At 47.3% G+C, this 24,340-nt stretch overlaps 1 protein-coding gene across 1 annotated transcript in view; it reads left to right on the forward strand.

Moving 5' to 3' along the window:
• Positions 1-24,340, forward strand: part of FBL (fibrillarin rRNA 2'-O-methyltransferase) — an 86,350-nt gene that overhangs the window by 41,657 nt on the left and 20,353 nt on the right. The window contains exons 6-7 of the mRNA XM_086930084.1: positions 1,862-1,994; positions 2,370-2,482. Of these exons, the coding sequence (XP_086786210.1) occupies positions 1,862-1,994; positions 2,370-2,482 (246 nt within the window). The remainder of the gene's footprint in view (positions 1-1,861; positions 1,995-2,369; positions 2,483-24,340) is intronic.

Below are 24,340 nucleotides of genomic sequence, written 5' to 3' on the forward strand. Positions count from 1 at the left end.
GCTGAACTTTCACTTTAATAGCAGCTCCCCCTAGTCTCTAGACTATCCGCATCTAAAGAAAGGTGTGCAGCCGCCATTAACGTAAAAGCGGAGAATGGGCAAGTTTAAAAATAAAAAGCATTTGTTAAGCAGCATCGTGCGTGCAAAAGTGCTGCACCGTGCAGGAAACAATTTTGTAAGATAAAGCGCAGCGTCCATGATCGGGCGCCGCCATGAAAAAAAGAGTTGGTTAAGGAGAGCCTTTTGTGCCTGCAAATGCAGCTAAATTGTAGCAAAAACAAACTGTATGACAACACAAGCAGAAATTACAGTTTTCATGGGAGCTTACAAATGTAGAATGGTGTTACTAAGGCGGGACTAACACGCCTATTAACCCGTTGCGTGCTACTGACTAGCTCAGCTCGTCATGAGGCACGGTTGAGCTGCACTCATGACGAGCTGAGCTAGTCACAGCCCTTGGAACGTTCACACGTTGGGATAATTTCCCTGCTGTGTTGAACGTTTGAAAAACTGGTGTGGCCGCGACGAGCTCATCTCGTCATGAGTGCAGCTCCGCTGTGCCTCATGACGAGCTGAGCTGAGCTTGTCACCAGCACGGCGGCACCGCGCACGTCTCCCCTTCCCCCCGCACAGGAGGTGAAAAACCCAGCAGGAAAGGGGTTAACAAATTGGAAGCAACCATTTATAAAGGACAGGAGCCAATTGAAAAGATGGGCGGCGCTTCAACTCCATATCCGAACACAGCATGGTAAGCAGCGCATGCGCTGCACAGGCTCGACCTAAAAATGAATAAATATACATAAAATCAACACATAGATGGAAATGACGAACAGAATACCATAAAACCGAAAGTCCTTGTTACAAACTCATGCATCTGCATTGTCTATGCTCAGTTGTTTGTAGTACCTTCTGATTTAGTCGCAAACAGCACCAGCTCCGTATCCGCAAACATTGTGAAGCCCAAGGTCCGCTTCATGTGTCCAAAAGCTTCCATGTAGAATGTCTATGTCGCTATGCATGATCATTGTTTTTGGAACAGGCCTCCTATCTCCACAAAACTGCTAGAAATCCTCAGTTGCCATGGGTAAGATGTAGCCTAAGAACACTAGGGTCATGTACTACTGATGCATTATCTCATAGGGTGATCCCCTCTGAGGAGTGCTTAGATAAATCTTGGGTGTCACAGCCCACAAGTCCTTCCACTGACCCTCTGTGATCGGTCTACCCAGTTCTGTATCCCATCTCTGCTGATGGCAGAGTGTCTCAACAGCTTAACTAATCTGAAGTGATGAGTATCCAAGAGCATTCCAATTGGCATACCAAGTTTTTTTACATGAGACATGTGTAAGGCCTAGTATCTTAGATTCAGATTTGTAGAGCGCATGGCTACCAGAGGGCTTCCCCATCCTGATGAGTCCTGTAAAGAGAGCGAAGCCCATTAGTGGCTTAGGGGAAACACCCAAACAACATCTTAATTGGCAATATTTGTTAACGGTATGCAGAAGTTTGCTTTGCAAGTTGGTCTGCAACTGAAGAGATGTTGCAGCTCATTCTTCCTGTAAGGGAATATATTGGCCCTATTTGCCAGAGTGTTTGGGTTGTGGCGGATGAGCATGATTGCTGCCAGAAAATGTTAATTTTACTCTTTAGCTTGAAGGTAAAGTCCCCAAATTCCTAAGCTTACAGGTAATGGTAGAGCTCACATTCAACTCATTGGTTTACTACCATGTACCAGAATTTTAATATATTTTAATGGCCTAGCTGCCATGAAATTGAAATGCAGCATAGGGCACGTTTTCAAATAAGCATTTGGAGTAATGTGTACAATGCAGTTCTCAATCCCAACCACTTTCTTTTGCAGGAAGGACTCGTTTATGCAGTAGAATTTTCACACAGATCCGGTCGTGATCTCATAAATGTAGCCAAAAAACGCACCAATATCATTCCAGTTATTGAAGATGCAAGACATCCACACAAATATCGGATGTTAGTTGGTGAGTAAATTGGACTTGGATAGTTCTTCCTTTTCAGCGTAGTTATTAGAATTGATAAGTCCATGTGAATGCCATTGCATTGGAGTTTTAAAGTATTTTATCATTCAGGAGCTGCAGGATCAGTTGGGGTGAACTGAGATAGTTAACATTAAATTTAAATGACTAAGGCTTTATGTAGCATGTTTTCTGGACAAGTCAAAGTTTTGTGTTTGGGAAATTTACTTTTTGGGGAAATATTAATCAACTACTCTTTTGTATTTACATACCACAAATATAACCTAAATAACATTCCTCAACCATGAGTTGCATGTGTCATAGTTATTTACCCTTCTGTATTTGCTGCTATTTAATATGCAACTCTTTTCTTTCTGCTAGGTATGGTTGATGTTATCTTTGCAGATGTTGCCCAACCCGATCAGACTAGAATTGTTGCTCTAAACGCTCATAATTTCCTCAAGAATGGTGGCCATTTTGTGATCTCCATCAAGGTACGTCCAGTGTCACTTTAAAAAAAGAATAATTGGAAACTATTATGGAGTACTCCCAATTTTTTTCTTAGGATAAAAGGAAAAAGCTTTGCTAATACGTTTTGCATTTGATTTAATGTGCCCCATACATGACAAAGCATTCATGTTCTGTTCCACAGTTTAACCGGATAAGATGGATTTCTGTGGATGTTCATGATTCTAATATTTTCCTACGCAGCTGCGGGTGTATTTATTTCTTTCGGACTAAAATCTATTGCTTGCACCAACTCTGCTGCTTTCCACTCTTGCCTTACCCTCTAAGTGTGAATACAAAGGCATTTCATTATGTGATCTTCAAGTCAACCAAAGTGATCAACCCATCCTGTTAGCACTATAACTACTTCCCAATTCACCATACGTGGGAGGTTTGTGTTGCAGTCCTAGTGACCTGACCCTAAACTGTTTCTACTATGCACCTCTTGGCAGGGTTGTGTTCTGCAGGCGACTGTAGTGCTGGTGAACAGTTGCCTGCAGATGACCTGTTAGATGGCTTCATGAAAGTATTTGTTTTGGTCGGAATGATAGCTCGGCTTCCCCTATGCACAGATAAGGCTTTCATTATTCATGAAGATGAGTGTCTTACCAGCTGTCATATGCTTTATCATACCCTTTAATGGGTGCAATTACAAGCTTCTGCTAAAACTGTTATCACTGGTGTGGTTTTCCACAGGTATGGATTCCCAGGCCTCAAACGTACAACTTTTTTTACCAGCCTGCAGGTCTCGTGACTTGAGTCTACTCAACCTAACTGTAATGCACTGGACCCATATAGTCATCTCAAACTGTGTGAACTTAGACACCTATTTTATTTCAAAGTCTCCTTTTTTAATTATCACACTAGACACCTGCAACTATGTGGGTTCTGCATATCTGTTGTACAAACACTTTTTAGGTTTCGACTTTTGGCGAGGGGCGAAGCCCCTCCCAGTCGAAATCTTTTGTTTTTAGTAGTGAGGTTAGGACAGCCTCTCTTTCCAATTGGCTAGCTCCATAAATGGAGGCTAGCCATTGGGAGGCAGAGGCTGTCAATCGCGCTTTCTCACGAAAACGCGATTCGGGGGCGTTTCTGGTGCTTTTTTAAGCCCCGCCCCTTTGTCCCGGGCCGCGCTGCGATTGGCTGTCGGCCCGGGACACCCCCGTGACGTCATTCCCGGGCCGCGCTGTGATTGGCTGACGTCACGGGGGTGTCCCGGGCCGGCAGCCAATCACAGCGCGGCCCGGGACCTGACTTGTTACTTCAAGGCTTAAAGCTGTGTTTGCGACGCATACAGCCTGTGTGCAGTAGGGGAGAGGGCAGAGGTGGTCTTTCAAATAAAAATACGGATATTTCACTTCTAATGGACTAACAACCTGAACAATGCGAGTAGCATCAGTCAGATCTATCTGACGAGAGAGACACAGCAGGAAAAACAATGTGCTGCTATCGCTCTTCCGGAACCCAACCGAGAGGTTGTTGGGATTTTAGGTGGGGCGACTGAAACTAAACAGTAACACGCATTTCCTTGACCAAGTGCAGCCCTTGCTGCCAGAGCTGCCCTGCAAAGGCCGCCAGTGCCGCGTCTCGTGACCTACACGTCAGTCCAAACTCCTGAATAATGCACGGTCTGGCGAACACTCGCAAGAGACGTTTGAAAAGACCCGCGGAATGCAGGAGGGAGCTGTGAGCCGATGCACCAGATGAAATAGCCCCCCTCGGGCTGGGTTGTGCCGGTCTCCATGGAGAGGAGTTCAGCATTACCACAACACACTCGGCGCACACAGCCTCTGTATTAGGCGAAGTCCCGTCCCTATGCACAGATGCAAACATCACAAAGTTTCAACTGCACTGCCCACTTACTAATTCGTGTAGGAAAAAGAAGAAACATACAGTAACAATAATAGTTGGGTTCACTCTCTGAGAGAGGTCGTCCTAAACCCAATAGCAGGTGCAGTTTGGAAGGAGGGGGCGCTACAGGTAATGAGCATAGCTAAGAATGCAGCTGGGAGACAGTATACTCCTCATAAGTATACTGCCGCTCCTTCCTGCTGCATTCGCCCCCTGCCTGCTGCTAGGCTGTCCGCCGAGGGCTCCCCGGTCCTTCCCTGGCCGCCCGGGAGTGCCCGACCTCCAGACCTCGCATCAGCTGCCCAGCCTGCCCCTCCCGTCGGTCCCACGCTCGTTCACTCCTCTCTCGTGCGCTCGCGGGCCACCTGAGTCTCGCGGAGCTCGCTTCCGTGAACAGGCGCGCGCCCTGGGGTGGCCGAGGGGTGCGCACGGCACAGTAATGCCTGTGCCTGCCCGTGGGCACCGAGTGGCCACGGCGCGGAAAACTTTACATTAACTTCACTACTGAAATAAGATAACCGTAAGAAATAAATTAACAAACAGAAACCACGCCCCTGCCCAAAACACTTTGATCTGAATATTGTAGAACAGGTGCATGTAACTTATAGGTTCACAACTGAGCTACTTTACACAGCCTCACAGGCTCTAGGTTTAGGCTGCGCGTGTGCTCTTCAGGGACACACGAATTACATGTTCGGGGAGTGAGATATCACCTCTGGCAGCCCAGAGAAGCTTTCTCTCACAGAGTCCTGGTTACGCTCGATATGCTCTTTACTGGAGAACTCACGTCATTTATTTAAAGGAAACAGCAGCCACAGGCACCGAAGGGTATTTAATGTGTTCTGGGCCCTAGACACTGCCTCATGAGGACATGGGGGGCTCGTTTCCCTTTAAATACCACCAAACTCTCTCTGTCACATCTCACCGGAAAACTGGGCTCCAAGTGATAGGACAAAGATTAATAAAAAAAAATCAGATTTACATCCGGACTGGAAGTAGGTCCTGGGAGTCGAAAATGTGAAAAGTTTTGAACAGCCAAACCACTGCCTCCAGACTCTGCAGCCCTGCCTCCAGGTGTAACTTACATTACTTACCACAGTCTTCAGAGCTCCTGTTCCAGGTTTTCATTGTCCACGTCCTAACCCTGTGAGCATTCTAGTTAATGAGACAGGCAGTCTCCCATAGACTTACATTTTTCATCTGTTTATAAATCTTTGATTTTAGAATAGAAGACATTGAATTGTTTTGTCCTTTCTCTGTTCCGAAATAATCTATCCACCCTACTCATCAGATTGAAGCTACACTCTGCTACTTTCAGAAATACCAACACTGACCTGAAGCGATAATGAAGGAATACCTCGTCTAGGGGTGATGTCCATCACCAGAAAACAATAGGTCATTTTCTCTACGTCTCGTCTTCCTCGGCTCAGTACTGACTTTGCGAAAATGTATCCAGTAATCAAACAATAATACATAAAATGTTACAACCAGCCAATTGTTTTTATTGCCTCTTTTCACGTATTTTTCCCTTTTTAATGCATGAAAAACTAAAAATATAAGCTACAGAGATCGTTCTCAGAAATATGAAATTTAAAAAACTACTTTTTGATTTATCTCTTCAATCACAAGGCAATACTCCTCCTGTGTGACATCTATAATCCTGATCTGTAGCGTGTAAGGGGTAATGATGAGTAAATGTAGCAGCCGTGCATGTTTCTATTGATGATATGCCCTTTGCTTTAGCTCAAGAAGTTTCAATACGTCTCGTAGAGGAGCCCCGAATGCCCAAATTCCTTTCTTCACTGACGAAAAAGCTGTTTTGAACTATTGACTCTTAGTAGGAGTTGTAGTTTTTTGGACCTTATTAATTGTTCCATAGATAGCCCAAAGAGAATTACACAAACATGTTGAGTGTGCATTTTCTCTTTTTCCAGGGATGAAGGATTCAAAACAACAAAATGTAAACATTTTCTTGTTCTAAATGAATTCGAGAAGTAATCTTTAGATTTAATCCCAGCTCTGGTTTTAAGATTACACTACCAGGAAAAAATTATGATATGGGACATCTTTTACCAGAGCCCTGATCTCTCGTCTTACTGAAGTTCTTGGCGAAAGAAATGCAATTTGCGAAGTAAAAAAAAGGGTGTACTGATCGATTAGAATGGCTCAAAAGAGGAATCCTCTAGCCCCCTTAAACCTTTTGGTAAACCCCATACCCGGGTAGGTGTATGTATTAATAACACCTTAATAAGTCTTCTTGCTAAATCTTCTACAGATGATACTGAATGTACAGTCTCACTAATAGACCCCTATAGGATATTAGGAGTATAGAGTGAACGGTTGCTTTTCAATTAATCTCTCAGGAAGGTTAACACCTAAAACAAAATGGAGCCCACCCGCAGAATGTGAAGGATCTCTCAGCTATTCATTAGAATGTGGCGAAGGGGGCCCCCAACCCTTCAGGGGCCTCTAACCTGTCAGTGGCCCCCAGTCAGCCACATTCTAATGAATAGCTGAGAGATCCTTCACATTCTGCGGGTGGGCTCCATTTTGTTTTACCCCACTGCAAAAATTGTTGCAAGAAATAGGATCCAGGCCTTCATCTTAACACCATTTGTTCTACCTAGAATATGATTTATATCAGAAGCGACTGCTGCAGAACATCCTGATTAATGAAAGGGCTAAGCTCTCAACATGTATGCCGTCAGATGGAGATGAAACAGAGATTGTTGAGAGAGTTTAGGCCAAAGTTACGGATTGCTAGATAACAAGAGGTGAAGAGGAGGACATTTTGAAATTTAGTTCAGAAGAGAGAGCCATAGGATCCTCATCCAGAAAGGTGCTTTTAGGAATACCTAAACTTTATCCCTCTGAATCTTCTTAAGCACCTTCAGGGGAGTTGGGGGAAAGGAATATAGACCATTGAAATAGCTGGGCATCCACTCACCCATGTTCTTGGGCATCAGTGTATTGAGTAGGGGGGTGCAAAATTAATGTAATTTGTTTTTGTTTAATTCCGTTAAATTCTTTTAAAAAACATGCACAATTTCACGATATGGAAAACTGGCACTTATCACTATATTTTAGGGTGTAATGTAGTGCAAAAAAATCACACAAGTGCCATGAACAACAGCTGCTTACATGTAGGTTGTTCACATTATTCCTGTTCTCCTGAGCTGAAATTATGCCACAAGACCACGTGGTAAAATGGCATCATTTTGGGATTTTGTGTAACAAGTATAACAGGAACATAGGAATTTGCCAGTGTAACATATATTTATCCTGGGCCAAATACTTCAGCAGAACAGTGGGAGAAGATTGACTTCCCTATAGCAAAATAAGGTCTAACTAACCATGGGCAGAAATCAGTCAAACGTCTAAATAGGGCCATAGATGAACCCTTATTGGTGGAGATATGGAACAATAACACCAATACCTTTGTAAACACTTGGTGCACAAGACATTCAGAACAGCAGAGCTTTGAAATGATAGTGACTCTGCCCCAGAGACAAATTTCAGGAATGTGACCAGGAAGCTGGTACCCCTTAAAAGTTAAGTAGGAGTAAAAGTATCCGTTTCCAGCCCCAGGTAGGATTCACCTGGGTTCATAAGGTAGCTTATACTCTTTTAGAATTGAGTGTCAGTGACTAGTATTCTCACAGTAATCAGTTTTAGGCATCCATCCGCCCTGTAGAATGCCCCAGACCGTTTAGGCTACTATGGGCAGAAACATGTTGGCGGAGATGGGTCTAAACCATTGATCTCAAAATATCTGTCCGAGTTCGGTTTTCTGAATAAAGGTAATAACCTAAGAACCCAGAGGTATTTTTAGCATAATATGGAACACCTCATTACAAGAGTCCCAGGAGCCCCATCAGATTCTGAACTAATCAAGGCGAGAGAGCAAAGACAACACAACGCTGTAATATTGCTAACTCAGGGTCGGGCTGGACTTTACGGCAACCAGGCAGTGTCTAATAGACTGGTCTGACAGATGAGTTTGTGGGCTGTTTTTGATCAGTTGTGGGCCAGTCTTATGGCCAGCTAGGCCGGTTTTCACTGTTGATTTTCCTGATATTACCCCATTTTTATTAGCTATTTGCTTCGCTAATGGGGGCCTTTTTTTTTTTGCTGTCTGGGCCCAATGTGTGACCCAGTCCGACCGTGTGCCAACTAAAGTGAAGCACAGTAAAGAGATACTTAAGCAATATAGGTGACCCTTTCATTTTGAAGAAACTAGTATCTCACCTTTGTAACGGGAACAGAAACAGGAAGTAATACTGTGAAGATAAAGTCTTGTGGGTTGTGAGGACGGAGTATTTTGGAACGGAGCGATTCAAAAGGGCAATACTTTTGCTTATATATTAAAATGAAAGTAAAGGAAATGAAGGAAAGATTCAAGGAAAATACTTACTTTATTTACAGTAATGCTTACAAGATTAGGACTAGGGTGAGGAAGACAAGACGTGGTCGTAAAACATATGTAGGTTTGTGTGCTTAACTGAAGGTGACATACATTGTGCAGTAGACATGGTGCAAGACTTGACTTATTAGTTTAGCCAAATTTCTTCTTCTTTGCCACTCATCTCCTTTCCCTGCTTTTCTTTTCTACCCCCTGCGTCTTGTTTGTCTTTCTTATTGTCCCTCTTATTCCCTTTCAAATTGATTCCGTCTGCCTGACTTCCAACGCTTTGCTGTAAAACAGTTTTTATTCGTGAACTGTTGTCCACCTCCGGAACAGGAAGCTAAACCCGTGCCAAATATTAAGCTGCCACTCCTATTAAGCGTAAAACACTGACTGTGTAGCCGAATTTCATTTATTCGCATTGAATGAACATACCACGTGCCACAGAACTGACCCCTGCGCGCGCCACTTTACCTCGTCGCTAGCCTGACTCTGTCCGCGCGCTCCTGACCGCAGGCCTCTCTCTGCAGCTTGTTCAGCGCGCTGGAGCCGGCTGCAGGTGCAGCCCTCAGAAGGCGTGTCTGGCAAGCACTCCAGGACTCCGGGAAGAGGAAGTCAGGATTGTTCCTTAACACGTTTTTAGGTTTCGACTTTTGGCGAAGGGCGAAGCCCCTCCCAGTCGAAATCTTTTGTTTTTAGTAGTGAGGTTAGGACAGCCTCTGTTTCCAATTGGCTAGCTCCATAAATGGAGGCTAGCCATTGGGAGGCAGAGGCTGTCAATCGCGCTTTCTCACGAAAACTCGATTCGGGGGCGTTTCTGGTGCTTTTTTTAAGCCCCGCCCCTTCGTCCCGGGCCGCGCTGCCATTAGCTGCCGGCCCGGGACACCCCCGTGACGTCATTCCCGGGCCGCGCTGTGATTGGCTGCCGGCCCGGGACACCCCCGTGACGTCAGCCAATCACAGCGCGGCCCGGGACCTGACTTGTTACTTCAAGGCTTAAAGCTGTGTTTGCGACGCATACAGCCTGTGTTCTTTCTCGTTTGCAAAGAGTTTGTATCCGTTGCTACTGCTGCTCATTCTAATCTCCAGGCTTGCCACTTGTAACTGTCGCCTTTAGTAAGATGGCGTCACCCTATCTCCGGCAGATCGCCGAGTGGGCGTGGCCCGGTCCAGACGGGCCACCGTAGGCCGACGCTGGCAGGCCGGTTTGGGTGTTGGAAGTTGTGCGGGGTCCACCCGCTGCACTGGGCCGGTAGCAAGCGGAGGCATGGGCGAGTGGCGCTGGCTGGGCAGTGCCCAGTGACAGTCGGGGAGGGACTCGCAACCCGTCGTAGGGGCAATTCAGAAGAACTGACAGCTCTGGCGTGAGGACGTGTAATATCCGGGGAGAGAGGAGTAGCGCTTGGAACAGTATTAACAACGCTGGCGGTAGAGAGCCTGGAATGCCCAACTGAAGGAAGAGGCTGGGATTTACCCTCGGGGAGTGACCGCCCTGGGAGCGGCAGGGACAGCTGGGTACCAGGGAGAAAGACACTAACAGAAGAGTGGGCGCGGAAACCCAGCGAGAAGGCGGCAGGGGCCGCATCACTACCCCAGTCATGGAGGACATCAACTCCAACCTGAGTGCGGACGCGGAGGTGCGCAAGCTGCAGGAACTGGTAAAAAAGCAGGAGAAGCAGAACGAGCAGCTCCGGAGCCGCAGCTCTGCCGGTCCGCTGCTCTCCCGGCTGCCGGTGTCCCTGGTCCACGTCTTTCTCACCCAGCTGCTGTAGTAGCAGCAGCTGCACTTCTGGGTTCAGGTCCTGTGTCGCGGGCGCTGCTGGGCTCCTTCTGTGTGTTTGACAACCCCGGATCTTATGCTGAAGAAGAGCTACTATTAAACAGGAGGCTGCAAGAGGTGCCGACGCCCCCGGAGCCCGAACTGGACCATTCCCTTCTAGACGAAGTGAAGCCTTTGGGGCTCGAGGAGATGGACAGACTGATAAACTTCGAGCAGGAAGAGAGCTGGTGGGGCACATGTTCCTATATGAGTATTTAATATCCTGTAATTATTTAATTCATTAGCACCTATTAGGCATTATTTTGGCACCTGGCATCTTTTAGGCTGTTTTCCCTGTCTTTATACTTGCTAGCCGCCTGTTTTTGAGTGAATGCTGGACTTCGTTTTGCTGGTTTCGTGTTTCTGCGCACTTTGTCACTGCTATCCTGTGCTACAGTGCAAGTTCATCTATTGTACTTTGTGTTATGATTGGGTTTCCATGAGTGGTATGTTTGATTTACTGGTAAGCCCCTAGTAAAGTGCACTGTGTGTGCCCAGGGCCTGTGAAAAGATGCTATTAATGGGCCTCCTTTACTTTGTTTATCACTGTACTTACACCTTTGCTGCTTTATGTGGTGCAACACTGCAAACTTAATTTGAATTTAGGTAAGGGTCCCCACATAAAAAAGAGAAGTTTGAAGTGACATGGCTGTTGCTGGAAAAGCGATGGCAATTGATGAGAAACGGCAAATGAGATAAAAATGCCTGGTTGATGACGAGAAAACTAACTTATAAGGGAAGGAAGGAACCATTGACCTAGAAGAAATAGGACAGAGCCTGGAAAGTTACGTTGGAAGTGGAGATGGATGTACGGTTACATAAAATGGAAAAATAAGTTTATTTTTTTGGTCTTAGGGATCATTCTCTGTGTCTTGTTAAATTCAGATCGGGAAGAAATGGTATTTGTGTCACTTCAGATTCAGGTTTGGTCCCAAATTGCGCGGGGTCCTGGGGATATTCCCTGCCTGAAGTCCTTTACCCATTAATTGGAGGACTTTTCTTGTGAAATCTGTCGGAAAAGAAGATAACGTTTTGCTTACTTTAAAATTCAAAACTACACAGTATTTCCTAAAATCTCCCGCTATGCGATAATGTTATTTTCTCCCATTGCTTTTACCTTAAAATATTTTTTATCAGTCTACAGCGGAGGCGCTCAGGGCTCCATTCCGACTAACGAAGGTAATTGGAGACTCTGGTGCTGACTGTGTTTACATCTGAACCGCATTAAACTTTGTATGGCAATTGCTAACACATTTTCCTCCAGGTACTACCTTAAAGAGTGTGTGTGTGTTTGTGTCTATGTAAGAGGGAGCTTGCAAAGGGTGGCATTTCAGAACGAGGGAAATAGTGGGAATTAGGATGTGGTACCTCCATTTCTGCATTCGGAATAGTGAAGTGAATTTTTCCTGGAGATAAGTGCAACATATAGTAATGGAATTACCCTAGGGCAGATTCACTGCTCAGTTAGTTGAAATTAGGGCATTTGTCTATCCAGTGGGGAGGAGGGTAATTAAGGTGAGAAAGTCCTAAGGTTATCCTGCTTTGGAAGGCTGATTAAATGCGGTTGGGAGAAGCATGGCAGTGCTTTACTGGCAGCGCGGTAATATGCAAATTAAGCGCTGGGTGCGAGGCTCCTTTTCGGAGAGCACTGTGATCAACAAAGATGTCAGAGAGCTCTGCATGTGTGACTAAGTACTTTAATGAGGTGATCCTGGGCAAATCACTCCTTTCCCCTCTTTTCTTATTGACAAAAGCCGACAGTGCTTAGAAATCTGGCAGGCTGTATGAAGAACTATGTAAAACATACGGGAGAGATCACTCCGTTCAGGCTGGAGTAGCAGTAGGTAGCTGCAGTGTGTTATGATTATCTGATAGTGCCTTCTATCGCTAGTAAGGCTTCGAATCGCTTTCTTAGCGTGATCGCCGTTTTCATGCTATTAACGGATTCAATGAAAACTATGCTGCACCGGCCTATCTATAAAGCTGCAGGGTGTTGTTTAAGGGAATGGCGGGGTGTAAAAGCAGAACGACGCATTATTTTAGTGATTTCATTTAGAGTTGTGCTATGGTGCAAACTACTCACTCACACACACTCACTCATTCACTCGCATACTCACTCACACACACACTCACTCACTCACACAATCACTCACTCCTGCCAGTCCTCCAATCGTAAGGTAATAAGGCGCCAGGGTGCTTGGAGTAGTCCAACAGTGTTAATGGGATCAGGGGAAGTGACAATTCCCCCAAAGAGTGGGTCACTCTGGGGAGTGGGCTCAAGAGACCCCCATGCCGTGGGCTTCCAGTTTGTCAAGCTTCGCGCCCGGGCTGTGTGGGTGTGTGTGGGAGGCTCTGTGTGGGGGGAGGCTCTGCGTGTGTGTGGGGGGGCTCTCTGTGGGTGTGTGTGTTTAGCATTTGCGAGAGATTATGCTATTGGTATTGTAAGTAACAATGCCATTTATTTATCTGTTTTCAAAACCAACCCATAAATAAAAATATTGTCATTTACAATGCCAATAGCTCTAACTTTTGTAAAGGCGAAACCGTTGCATTGTAAATGCTTGTTTTTAATTTAATGGCCTATAAAGGTTTGCTCCATGTATAAAAATGGAATCCACAGATTGGGTACACATGAACACAGACCTGTCTCGAAGTTCACTAATAGCATTGTCATCAGGGCAAGGTCAGGCTTGTTTCTCAGTTCATATTTTAAACGCTTTTTTAATAAATTCATTATTAAAGCATAATGTAATTTACAGACAGTTCCATTGAAATGGCCATGCATTTTACTCCAGACCTGCAGTTATACTAATACAACTATATAGAGTATAAACGATAATGTGTGGAAATCAGATTTCAGCAAATATTTTTCAATTGTATATCACGAAGTAAAGTTTTATGATTTGGTTTAATCTTCTTAAAGTCTTTGTTTCCACTTCCCATCAGAGGGGGAAAAAGTGCTTTCCAAACTACTGAAAAATATATTTCGAAATATTCCGAAATATTTGAGTGAATTTACCTGTTTTTTAAACATTGTGTGCCAAGCGTGATTGTCAGACAGTTCACTTTACAAAATCCTCTAATTTAGTAGTCCGAGAAAGAAAATTAAACTCTACTCTTCAGGAAAAGCTGCAGTTTATAAGAAGACATAAGCTGACATTTGTCTTTGTATGCACAGCAAATGTGACAGGATAAAACTAAATTTTAGAAGGCATCTTTGTTGCTTATTTATTTTCTGAATGAGAATACCTGTTATTTGCCAGCTTTAGCTCTGTTGCCAGTTCAGGTCGGTAGGACCATAAAATAACTTGCCTGAAAGAAATCAGTTACCATTTCGGACAGGCTAGTATATTTCTCAAGGCCTATTTTCGATGGCAGCAAAGGCCATCTTTAGCTTGCCCAATTGCTTTGTGGTAAGTGGTGACTAGATTGAGGAGTTTCAAAGCTCTATATTGGGGTTATAGAGTTGCTGTGCATAGTTTTAAGATTGCTTTTTCATGTCCAAATCGCAGTCTGTGATGGGACTTCTTTGCATTTGCATGATGTCCCTGTGAGTCTCGCCTGAGACTGCTGCTTGCAAGACATTTTGTTCGCTTAAAGGGGGATTAGAGCCCTCCCCTAGCTTACCATTGGTTGGCTTCATCATCCCTCTTATTTGATGGCTCTTGTTTGGTTAGCGAGTGGCGACTTCACTTACTCTTCATGTGTTTCTCCCCTGCAGCATGGCCAGAGTACTGATTTCTTTGTCATTGTCCTCCTTCTGCCTGCACTTTTTCTCTTAATTTTTTTTAACCTAATATTCTTCTCACCCAAATTTGCTTCTTTCCCCACTCCCACCCGTTGTTGCTTACACTGGCACCGTCCCCAATCGTTGCTTGCCCATTCTTCCTGTACACTCGCCAGAAAAAAACTCTGATGCTTCCAGTGCTAGCTGTCATAGTACTTGTTTTCTCAACTTTTAGCCATAATGCACAGCACCTGTGCTGCTGTATAACCTAGCTAAAACACATTGACTCAGTGAAAAAAAACTTGGTCTTTTTGCAGATGTCTCCCAATTTTTTGCCCTCCTTTGAACTACTAATGCTGGCTTTCGACTCTTGACAGTGCACTGGAGCCGACTAACCAAGCCCCAGTGTCACTGCTCTTTCCCCAAAACTGTTGCTTGAATTGGCAATCCCAATTGACAAGGAATTTACCCCTTTTAAGTCCCTAGTGTATTGTACTAGGAGTACCTAGGGGATAGGTGGTAAAAGGGTGCCACCCTGGGTAGCCAAGTCAAACTATTGACAGCAGGCCCGCCATTGCAGTAGAAACTGCCTGAACTCAACTGTGTCCTCACCATGTGTGGCACAGTCAAATGCACTAGTTTTGGTATGTCAGTCACCCCTAGAGAAGGCCTCTTGTGCCCAGGAGGCAGGGTTCAGTATATTGAGAGTGTAGACTTATATGTACAAGCTTACATGTCTCTATAGTGTCTACCATTAAGGTACACTATAAGGGATATGATGTCCATAGGTTAACATTGGATCTCCACCTGAGCAGACACTGTTTGCCAGCTCCATTATGGTACCACCTAAAATGTCGAGTTTTGTGTCAAACAACGTGCCTTGTGAAATGAAATTGGGTACTTATAAAGCGCGCGGATACTCTGTGTCCCGGTGCTAATCTCAGAAACTGAAACCGAAAGAGCCCCGCCCAGTCGCCATAGTGTTATTGTTGGAACAGCCACGTTCCAAGTTGTTTCCTAAAAGACAGCAAGTCCTGTGTCAGTCTTGGGTAAAGGGGCAATTCGTTCCACAGACCAGCAGCTTGAACCTGAAATGACCATCCTATCTGTGATCTTGGGAATCGCCATAAGGGATTGTTTCGAATCTTAGGACCCGTTGAGGCTGATAACTTTGGATCCTATTTCTCAGGTAAACCGCACCCATATCATAGAAGGCATGATAAGCGAGCACTAGGGCCTTTAAACAGGACCCTCATTCTCACTGGGAGCCAGTATCTTCAGGTGGGGCGACGTGCGCATTCTGGTGTTTACCATAAGAATAGCTCTGGCTGCAGCGTTCTGGCCAACCTGCAGCCGATTGAGCAAATACTCTAGCAGCCCCAGATACAAGATGTTTACGTAGTCCAACCTTGATGTAATTAACGCATGGGCATTGACTCCATCCTCAGATTGTTTTTTTCCGCCATTGGGTTCGGATGTCTTTAATTCCCTCTTGTCGGAATCGATAGAAAACTTTCTTGAGACCAAAAGGTCTTTAGTCTATACGTTGGTATTGTCTTGCGTTCGGCATTACTTCTTCTAGCTCGGTTCCGAGCCGGATTATCTACCGCGTGCTCTCGGCACGGAATGCCCAGTCGACGTTCCTGATCTATCGACCGTCCATCATGGACCGAAGTCCATTCAAGAGCTGTCCGGTCTGTAACTCTAAGTACCCCCACATCAACGTCCACCCGGTGTGCAACAAGTGTCTGTCGCCGGACCACGATGAGGACAAGTGTATGGCTTGTTCACGCTTCAGGTCCAAGAAGACGCTTAAGCTTCGAGCTGCGGGCCAGGAGGCCCAGCAATCTGCTCCGGTGCCTGTGGACATCTTCGATGCAGGGGATGTCGAGGACGAATCTATCCAGGACATTTCCGAATCCAACCCCGCGTCGGACGTCGACGATGACTACGAAGCAGATGCTGAGATGTTCGAGGGCGAAGAAGTCGTCGACGAGGTAGGGGACGACGACTGGGCCCTCGGGCCATGGAGGATAGCTCGGATGAGGAGCTTCCTCAAACTGACTCTGGGGCCGTGCCGATTTATAAGACCCAGGTCGAGGGATCGCCTTCGGGCCTTACCCAAGATCTCGCTATGGGTTCCACGGCCCCGCCTTCGGGCTCGGCCACGGACATTGTTGCCGAGCCACTCCCTGGCAAAACGAAACCTACGGTCTCGACGCCAGATACTGCGCAGGTGCCAGCCTCGAAACCGAAAGTGCGCATCGCTTTGGTCGGCTCCAAGGCCTCGGAGGCTTCGGCGCCGAAGAAGCCGACGGTGGCTGTCGAGCCGAAGGTTTAAGTCAAGGGCGTCGAGACAAAGTCTGCTGTGCCGAAGACTAAAGTGAAGGTGGTTGAAACGGGCGCGTCGGCGCCGAAGACTATCGACACCAGCAAAAGCCTCGGCGACCCGAAGAAGGCTGTCGGCGAGCCGAAGAAGACTCTCGGTGACCCGACGAAGCGACTCGATGACCCAAACGTCCTCACGACCCCGCGTCCGCAGGACCAGGCCAAGGGCGCCGCGCCCCAAGGGTCGACTCCAAAAGTGGCCTCGAAGGATTCCATTGAACCGTCATGCCCATCCGCCGCGTTCACCAAGAAGGTGACGGACTCCCTGCAGCGCATCCGTGAAGGCACCGTGTCGGTCGATCCGAAGGAAACTCCGCCTGCGAAACCTGTGGAGAAACCACTTAAGGCGTCCACGCCAATCCACTTCACGTTCGCTGCTGAAGGCTTTCGCTCCTAAGGCGGTGGCCGGCGTGCCCGAAAAGGTTTACTCTGCGCCGAAGGAGTCATCGGTGGTCCGCGACCTCGACTACCTTCGGGGGACGAGCGTCAGGAACACTTCATCGACGCCGAAACGGGCAGGCTTTCCCTCCTGAAGCGGAAAATCACCCCAGAACCCCAACTGGAGTCTTACAAGATCCCTCTCAAGAAAAAGGACTCTGCTTGCTCTCCCGTCTTGGTGGAACCCCTTTCCCCACAGATGCATGATGTGTCGCCCACTTACTCAGATGTGGACGCTGGTGAGGGAGATGATGAGGATGAATAGTTATCCTGTCTATACAGACACTGAGGATACCAATGAACCCTGGGGATCCTCAATCAGGACAAGACCCCCAACTTTTTTCTGCTAAAACGTCCCCTACAGAAGACTCTACAGCTTTCAATGCACTCATTGAGCGGGCAGCTAACAATCACAACGTCCAGAGACATGCTGACCCTGTGGATGTAGATTTCCTCTTTGACACCTTTTCAGTCTCAGAAAAAACTGTTACGACTCTGCCTATGCTGAAAGGTGTTTTAAAGCATGCTGCTGAGATCTCTAAAGAACCTACCCGGGCAAGGGTGATAAACCCTAGGATTGACAAGAAATAAAAGTCGGCGCCTACTGATCCTACCTACATCAAAGGACAGTTGCCTCTGGACTCCCTTGTCGTCTCGAATGCCCGGAAGAGGGCTAATTCTCAGACTACGGGTGATGCTCCTCCCCCAGACAAAGAATCCAAGGTCTTTGAGGCTTCGGGGAAGAGGGTAGCAGCACAGGCAACCAACATCTGGCGCATTTTTAACACACAGGCGCTTCTGGCGCGCTATGACAGGGCACACTATGATGCACTGGAGACCCTGTTGCAACATCTGCCTGATCAATACAAGGAAGGGGCTGAGATGCTGATTCAGGAAGGGAAGCTAATCTAACGCTTCAATTAAGTGCGCTCTGGACGCAGCTGATACCGCTGCCAGAGCTATAAACACTAGTGTTATGCTTCGGCGACATGCCTGGCTGAGAATCTCTGGATTTAAGCCAGAAATCCAAACCACCATCCTGAACCAAATGGTTAACCCAGAGCACCTGTTTGGCCCAGAGGTTGACACCACCCTCAAAGATAAAAAAAGACACCGAGACTGCAAAATCCGTGGGTGCCTTATAGTCCCAGCAGTTTCGGGGTGGGTCTTTTCGTCGCTCCAGCATTAGAGGCGTTTCCAGGGGCCAGCTCTCCCAGTCCACGCAATACTACAAGGGCAACACTCAGACCACTTACACCAACAAAAGTCGAGGTGGATATTGTGGCAACAGCGCCAAGGGCAGAGGACGTGGAAACAACAGCTCCAGATCCTCTGCCACCAACAAACAGTGATGCCTTGTCACTGCCCCCGACCATACAACACCGGTCGGGGGGAGGCTCCGGCAGTTCCTGCCCGTCTGGAAGTCCATCACCACAGACAGGTGGGTCTGAAAACTTATCCAATACGGTTATTGTCTGGAGTTAACATCCACTCCACCCAACATGCCCCCAAGACACTGTCCTATGTCGGTCGAGCACTTGCACTTATTGCAGCAGGAGGTCACCGCCATGCTGCAAAAAGGAGCAGTAGAGCTCGTGCCACTGCAGGAAAGAGGCACAGGGGTATACTCCCTGTACTTCTTAATACCAAAAATGGACGGGTCTCTCAGGCCCATCCTGGACCTCAGGCCACTCAACTACTACATCCTGTCGGAGCACTTCCATATGCTGACCCTGCAGCAAGTGCTCCCGTATCTCAGGAAGGGGGATTTTCTCGCAACTTTAGACCTAAAGGATGCGTACTTTCACACTCCACTGCACCCTTCACACAGGAAATACCTCTGTTTCACCATACAAAACCAGCACTACCAGTTCAAGGTTTTGCCTTTCGGTGTCACCACGGCACCCAGGGTGTTCACAAAGTGCCTGGCGACAGTGGCGGCGCATCTCAGGAGACGGAACATCCACGTCTACCCTTATCTGGACGACTGGCTCATCCAAGCGAAGTCAGCCCAGCAGTGTGTCTCCCACATGTCCCACACCATTCACCTCCTGCACGATCTGGGATTCTCACTGAATTACACTCAATCCCACCTCCAGCCCGCCCACGTACGGCAGTATCTGGGTGCGACCATAAATACTCTGGCGGCCACAGCACAGCCGAATTCAGTGAGGGTCAGCAGCATTCAATCGCTGATACAGAAATTCAGACCTCAACACTCGCTTCCAGCAAGAGTGTTCATGCAGTTGATAGGCATGATGGCCTCCTGCATTTCCATAGTCCCGCACGCGAGGCTACATATGCGTCCGCTTCAGGAGTGCTTAGCACGTCAGTCGACTCAGGCTCACGGGCAGTTGAAAGACCTAGTGTTGGTGAGCGGTCGGGCATACAACTCTCTGCATTGGTGGAATCCACGAAACCTTTGCAAGGGCCGACCGTTCCAAGAGCCTGTGCCACAGATCATCCTGACAACGGACACCTCTCTCCAGGGATGGGGAGCTCATGTACTCCATTACACGGTGCAGGGACTATGGACGCAACAGCAACGGAAGATGCACATCAATGTTCTCGAACTGATGGCGATCTTCAAGGCACTCAAAGCCTTCAAAGTACATCTGTGCAACAAGGTTGTGTTGATCCGGACGGACAACATGACAGCCATGTATTACATTCAAAAGCAGGGAGGAAAACACTCCGCAGCTGTCTCATCTGGCTCAGAGCATGTGGAAGTGGGCCATTCAGAGGAACATCTTCCTCATGGCAGAACACCTCCCGGGCAAAGTCAATCAGATGGCGGACCTGCTCAGCAGGCACAGCCACCAAATGCACGAGTGGGAGATACATCCATCTGTACTCCAACCGTACTTCCAAAGGTGGGGTCATCCAGAGATGGACCTGTTCGCCACAAGGGAGAACGCAAAATGCCAAAGCTTCGCCGCCAGGTTCCCACACCCACAGTTGCAGGGCAATGCGATATGGATGAACTGGTCAGGCAAATTTGCGTACGCTTTTCCCCCAGCACCTCTGATACTGCTAGTGGCACGCAAGCTCAGGCAGCACTCGATGACTCTCATCCTGGTTGCTCCAACGTGGGCTCGCCAACCATGGTACACCACGTTTCTAGAACTGTCCGTGGTACCGCATCAAAGGCTACGTCTCACACCCAGCCTTCTGACGCAGAACCATGGCGACATTCAGCACCCAGATCCGCAACAGCTCAACCTGGCTATCTGGCTCCTGAAGTCCTAGAGTTTGGCTACCTAAACTACCTAGACTGTATGGACATTATTCGGGAGGCGAGAAAGCCCACTACTAGAGCCTGCTATGCGGCAAAATGGAAGCGGTTTGTCATTTATTGTGCGGACCACAACATTAACCCGCTGGATGCTTCTATTCAGAACATCATCGGTTACCTTTTCCATCTGTACAAGTGTAATCTGGCCTATGCTTCCATTCGCATTCATCTGTCTGCAATGGCCGCTTATCTCCAAAACAGGCAGCACCTCTCACTCTTCATGGTGCCTGCCATCAAGGCTTTTTTGGAAGGCCTCAAGCGAGTCATTCCGCCACGGACTCCACCAGCTACTGAGTGGAACCTCAATGTGGTCCTTACCAGGCTGATGGGTCCTCCCTTTGAACCACTGCATTCCTGCGAGATTCAGTTCTTGACATGGAAAGTGGCTTTCCTCATAGCAATTACATCGCTTCGGAGGGTTAGTTAATTGCAGGCCCTCACAATCCAAGAGCCTTTTATCCAAATTCATTCCAACAGGGTGGTGCTCCGCACTAACCCTAAGTTTCTGCCCAAGGTTGTGTCACAGTTCCACATCAACCAAACAATCTAATTACCTGTTTTCTTTCAAAATCCTGAGTCACTGGTGGAGCGTATGCTCCACACCCTTCGCGTTAAACGGGCCCTGATGTATTACATTGATAGGACCAAGGATTTTAGAAAGAAAAAGCAACTCTTTGTCGCCTTTGCGCCTCAACACAAAGGTAACCCTATTTCCAAGGCTGGTATTGCTTGGTGGATCGTTAAATGTATCCAGATCTGCTATGCTAAAGCAAAGCGCACTCTTACCATTCCGCCAAGAGCCCACTCCACCAGAAAGTTGGGGGCCTCTATGACATTCCTTGGAAACATTCCTTTGGAAGACATATGTAGAGCAGCCACATGGTCTACCACACACATTTACTAAGCATTACTGTGTTCATGTGCACTCCAAACAGCAGGCAGCTGTAGGGCAGACTGTTCTAAAAACACTTTTTCAAACTGCTGCAGCTGGCACAGGCGGCCGCCGCTAATGAGGGGACTGCTATGTATTCTATGCACAGATATGAATTCAGCAGCCCACATGCCTCGAACCGAATATGCTACTTACCAGTATGCATCTGTTCTTGATCTATGCTCTATTTTGAGCCCCACACTTCTTAATATTTATATGGCCCCACTTGCACGTCTGGCAGAATTGCACAGAACAAAGATTATTTCCTACTCCGACGATACTCAACTTCTGTTTACTTGACACACAAGGTGCGAATTTTTTTTTTTTTTTTTTTTTTTTGTGGAATGGAGATGAATAAATGTTTACGAATATGCTACTTACCAGTATGCATCTGTTCTTGGCATGTAGGGCTGCTGACATTCATATCTGTGCATAGATCGCCGCCTAGTGTTGGGTCCGGATGATTGCACATTGTTGTCCTGGAAGAGTCTTCGAAGTATCACGAGATAGGTGGCTCCTCCCCTGGACTACAGTGCGCATGGGCATCGACTCCATCCCCAGATTGTTTTTAGCCATTGTGGCCAAGATGGAGTGAAACTCAGTGAATGATGACCATGCTATGAGTATATGTGAATACTGCAGCTGCTACAGGCGCCGGGGAGGAGGGCGGGCGATATGAATGTCAGCAGCCCTACATGCCAAGAACAGATGCATACTGGTAAGTAGCATATTCGTAAACATTTATTTATCTCCATTCCACAAAAAATCGCACCTTGTGTGTCAAGTAAACAGAAGTTGAGTATCGTCGGAGTAGGAAATAATCTTTGTTCTGTGCAATTCTGCCAGACGTGCAAGTGGGGCCATATAAATATTAAGAAGTGTGGGGCTCAAAATAGAGCCCTGCGGGACCCCTACTTGCATTGGAGGAATGGCAGCTGTAAAGGGCGGGGACCAAATTTCCTGCTGCTGCTCAGTAATGAAGGAAGCAAACCAATGTACACCGTGCCCCCAACACCACACTCCGCTAACCTGCGCAGGAGCCGGTCATGGGGCACTGTGTGAAAGGCTGCGGATAAATCCAGCAGTATCAACACAGCACTGCCCCCTTTGTCCATCTGAGTTTTAATGGTTTCTGAAACCTCCAATAGGGCCGTTTCTGTGCTTAGAGTGGTTCTAAAGCCAGATTGACTGTCATGAAGCACATGGTTTCCTTCTATATAATCTGTTAGCACGGAGTTAACCTACTTATCCAGGACTTTTGAAAAGGCCAGCAGGGAAATGGGCCTATAATTAGATGTGACCGCAGGGTCCGCTGTAGGCTTCTTCAGGAGGGGGATGATTTTTGCCCTATTCCAGCAGCTAGGTACCATTCCCTATCCAAGCGAAGAGTGAAGAACTGAGTTAACTGCCGAATTTTTAAAGGTTCTGCAATATTCTTCAGGATTTTTCCTGGATGGGGGTCAGAAGGAGAGCCCAACAAGGGCAAATTGGGTAAGTGTGTAACTAACACCCGAGGGCGGGGCACTCAATGTCTCATCAGTTTCGGCTGTGCCCATAGGGGCAAATGACTGTTAATCAGGTAGATTTTGTCATGAAAGAAACCAGCCATCTGAGGAACCCAACTGAAGGTGGGAGTAAATGCCTTGCTCACAGCACTGGGGGATTAGAAATCCTTAACAATTTTAAAAATGTCTTTGCTTTTATTTTTAAGGTAAAGACATTTTTCTTTTCAGCGTGCACATCGTTAAAATAAGCTTTCAAGGCTTGCTTATAGATGGCTATTTCCTTAAAGTCAAACTTGGTTCGCCACACTCTCTAATCGTTTGCAGTTTGCTTCTCTCCCCTGACACAGATCTTGTGGCATTCACCGATGTGGCACTTTAGAGGTTGCCTACCCGGCTGCCCCAGCTTAACTGCCCTGTGGCTGACCAGTCCATGCTTTCCTGTGCCTGCTGCTGTCAAGAGTACTCTGACCTCCTGCCAGGCAGTGTGTTCACTCCCAGGAGTCAAGGACAAAGATCGAAGGAGTTTTCAACGGCCTATGTTGGTTACGGGCCCGCACCTCATTCGTCTGTGGTGTCTGGGCCTGAAGTCGTGCTCATATTGGCAGGCCATGAAGGCTTTGATGGAGTGGTCCCTAAAGCTCAACATGTGTCAACACAAATGGAGCCTCCGGTCAAGAGGACGATAACTGGACCAGCCCGAAGTCCCTGATGCACAAGAAGAAGTGCAAGAAGTCCAAGCTCTCTTTGACTTCTCGTCTGTTGCTACCAGGAAGCATCTGCATTCAAGGCCTGGTTCCTTGGAGGCTGCGTCTGGGCAGTCTCCAAGACAACCCCCGCCTAACTTCTCAGGCCATGTGCCTCATATTTGGGTGGCCCGACCCCTCCGAAACATCTTTGTACCCATTGGGGTCGCTGTTGGCACCCTCTGGTTCCGTGCCTGTACCTCCAGCAGGTCCCCATTGATCAATTCCTGAATTAGAACCAGTGCCGGTCGTAGCAGCTCTTCCTTTCCTAGGCCCCAGTGTGATGCTCCTGGCAACAGTGGCGCCATCCCCTTTGTTATCCCGCACTGAACATGGAACTGAGTGGGCGTCACCGGACGCCCGCAGAAACTTTGCTTCCTAGATCGGATAGGGTTAGGCGTTATGGAGGGATGGGAGGGGGTTGCTGGACCCTGCAGAATACCAGCCCTACGGAAAAGAAGCTATGGACTGGTGTTAGGAACGGGGTACAGCAATTGGGCTGGAAATGTCTCCAGATACTGGTGTGCTTTTACCCTTGCCATGGCTACGAGGAGGGAGCTTCATATGGAAAGGTTGTTCAGGAGGGCGGCTGAGGTCCTTGGCCTTTAGTTGCCCTCCGTGGCAGGCAGGACTTTCTTCGCGGAGATGCTGCAACCGGGAGTCTCAGTATATTTGTGAAGCCAGAAGAAATCTGGTATCATCCCGTATTGGCACACACAGTTTCGTGTCTTGTATGGGAAAAA

Source organism: Lissotriton vulgaris, chromosome 7 (genome assembly GCF_964263255.1).
Source record: "Lissotriton vulgaris chromosome 7, aLisVul1.2, whole genome shotgun sequence".
Taxonomy (NCBI): Eukaryota; Metazoa; Chordata; class Amphibia; order Caudata; family Salamandridae; genus Lissotriton; species Lissotriton vulgaris.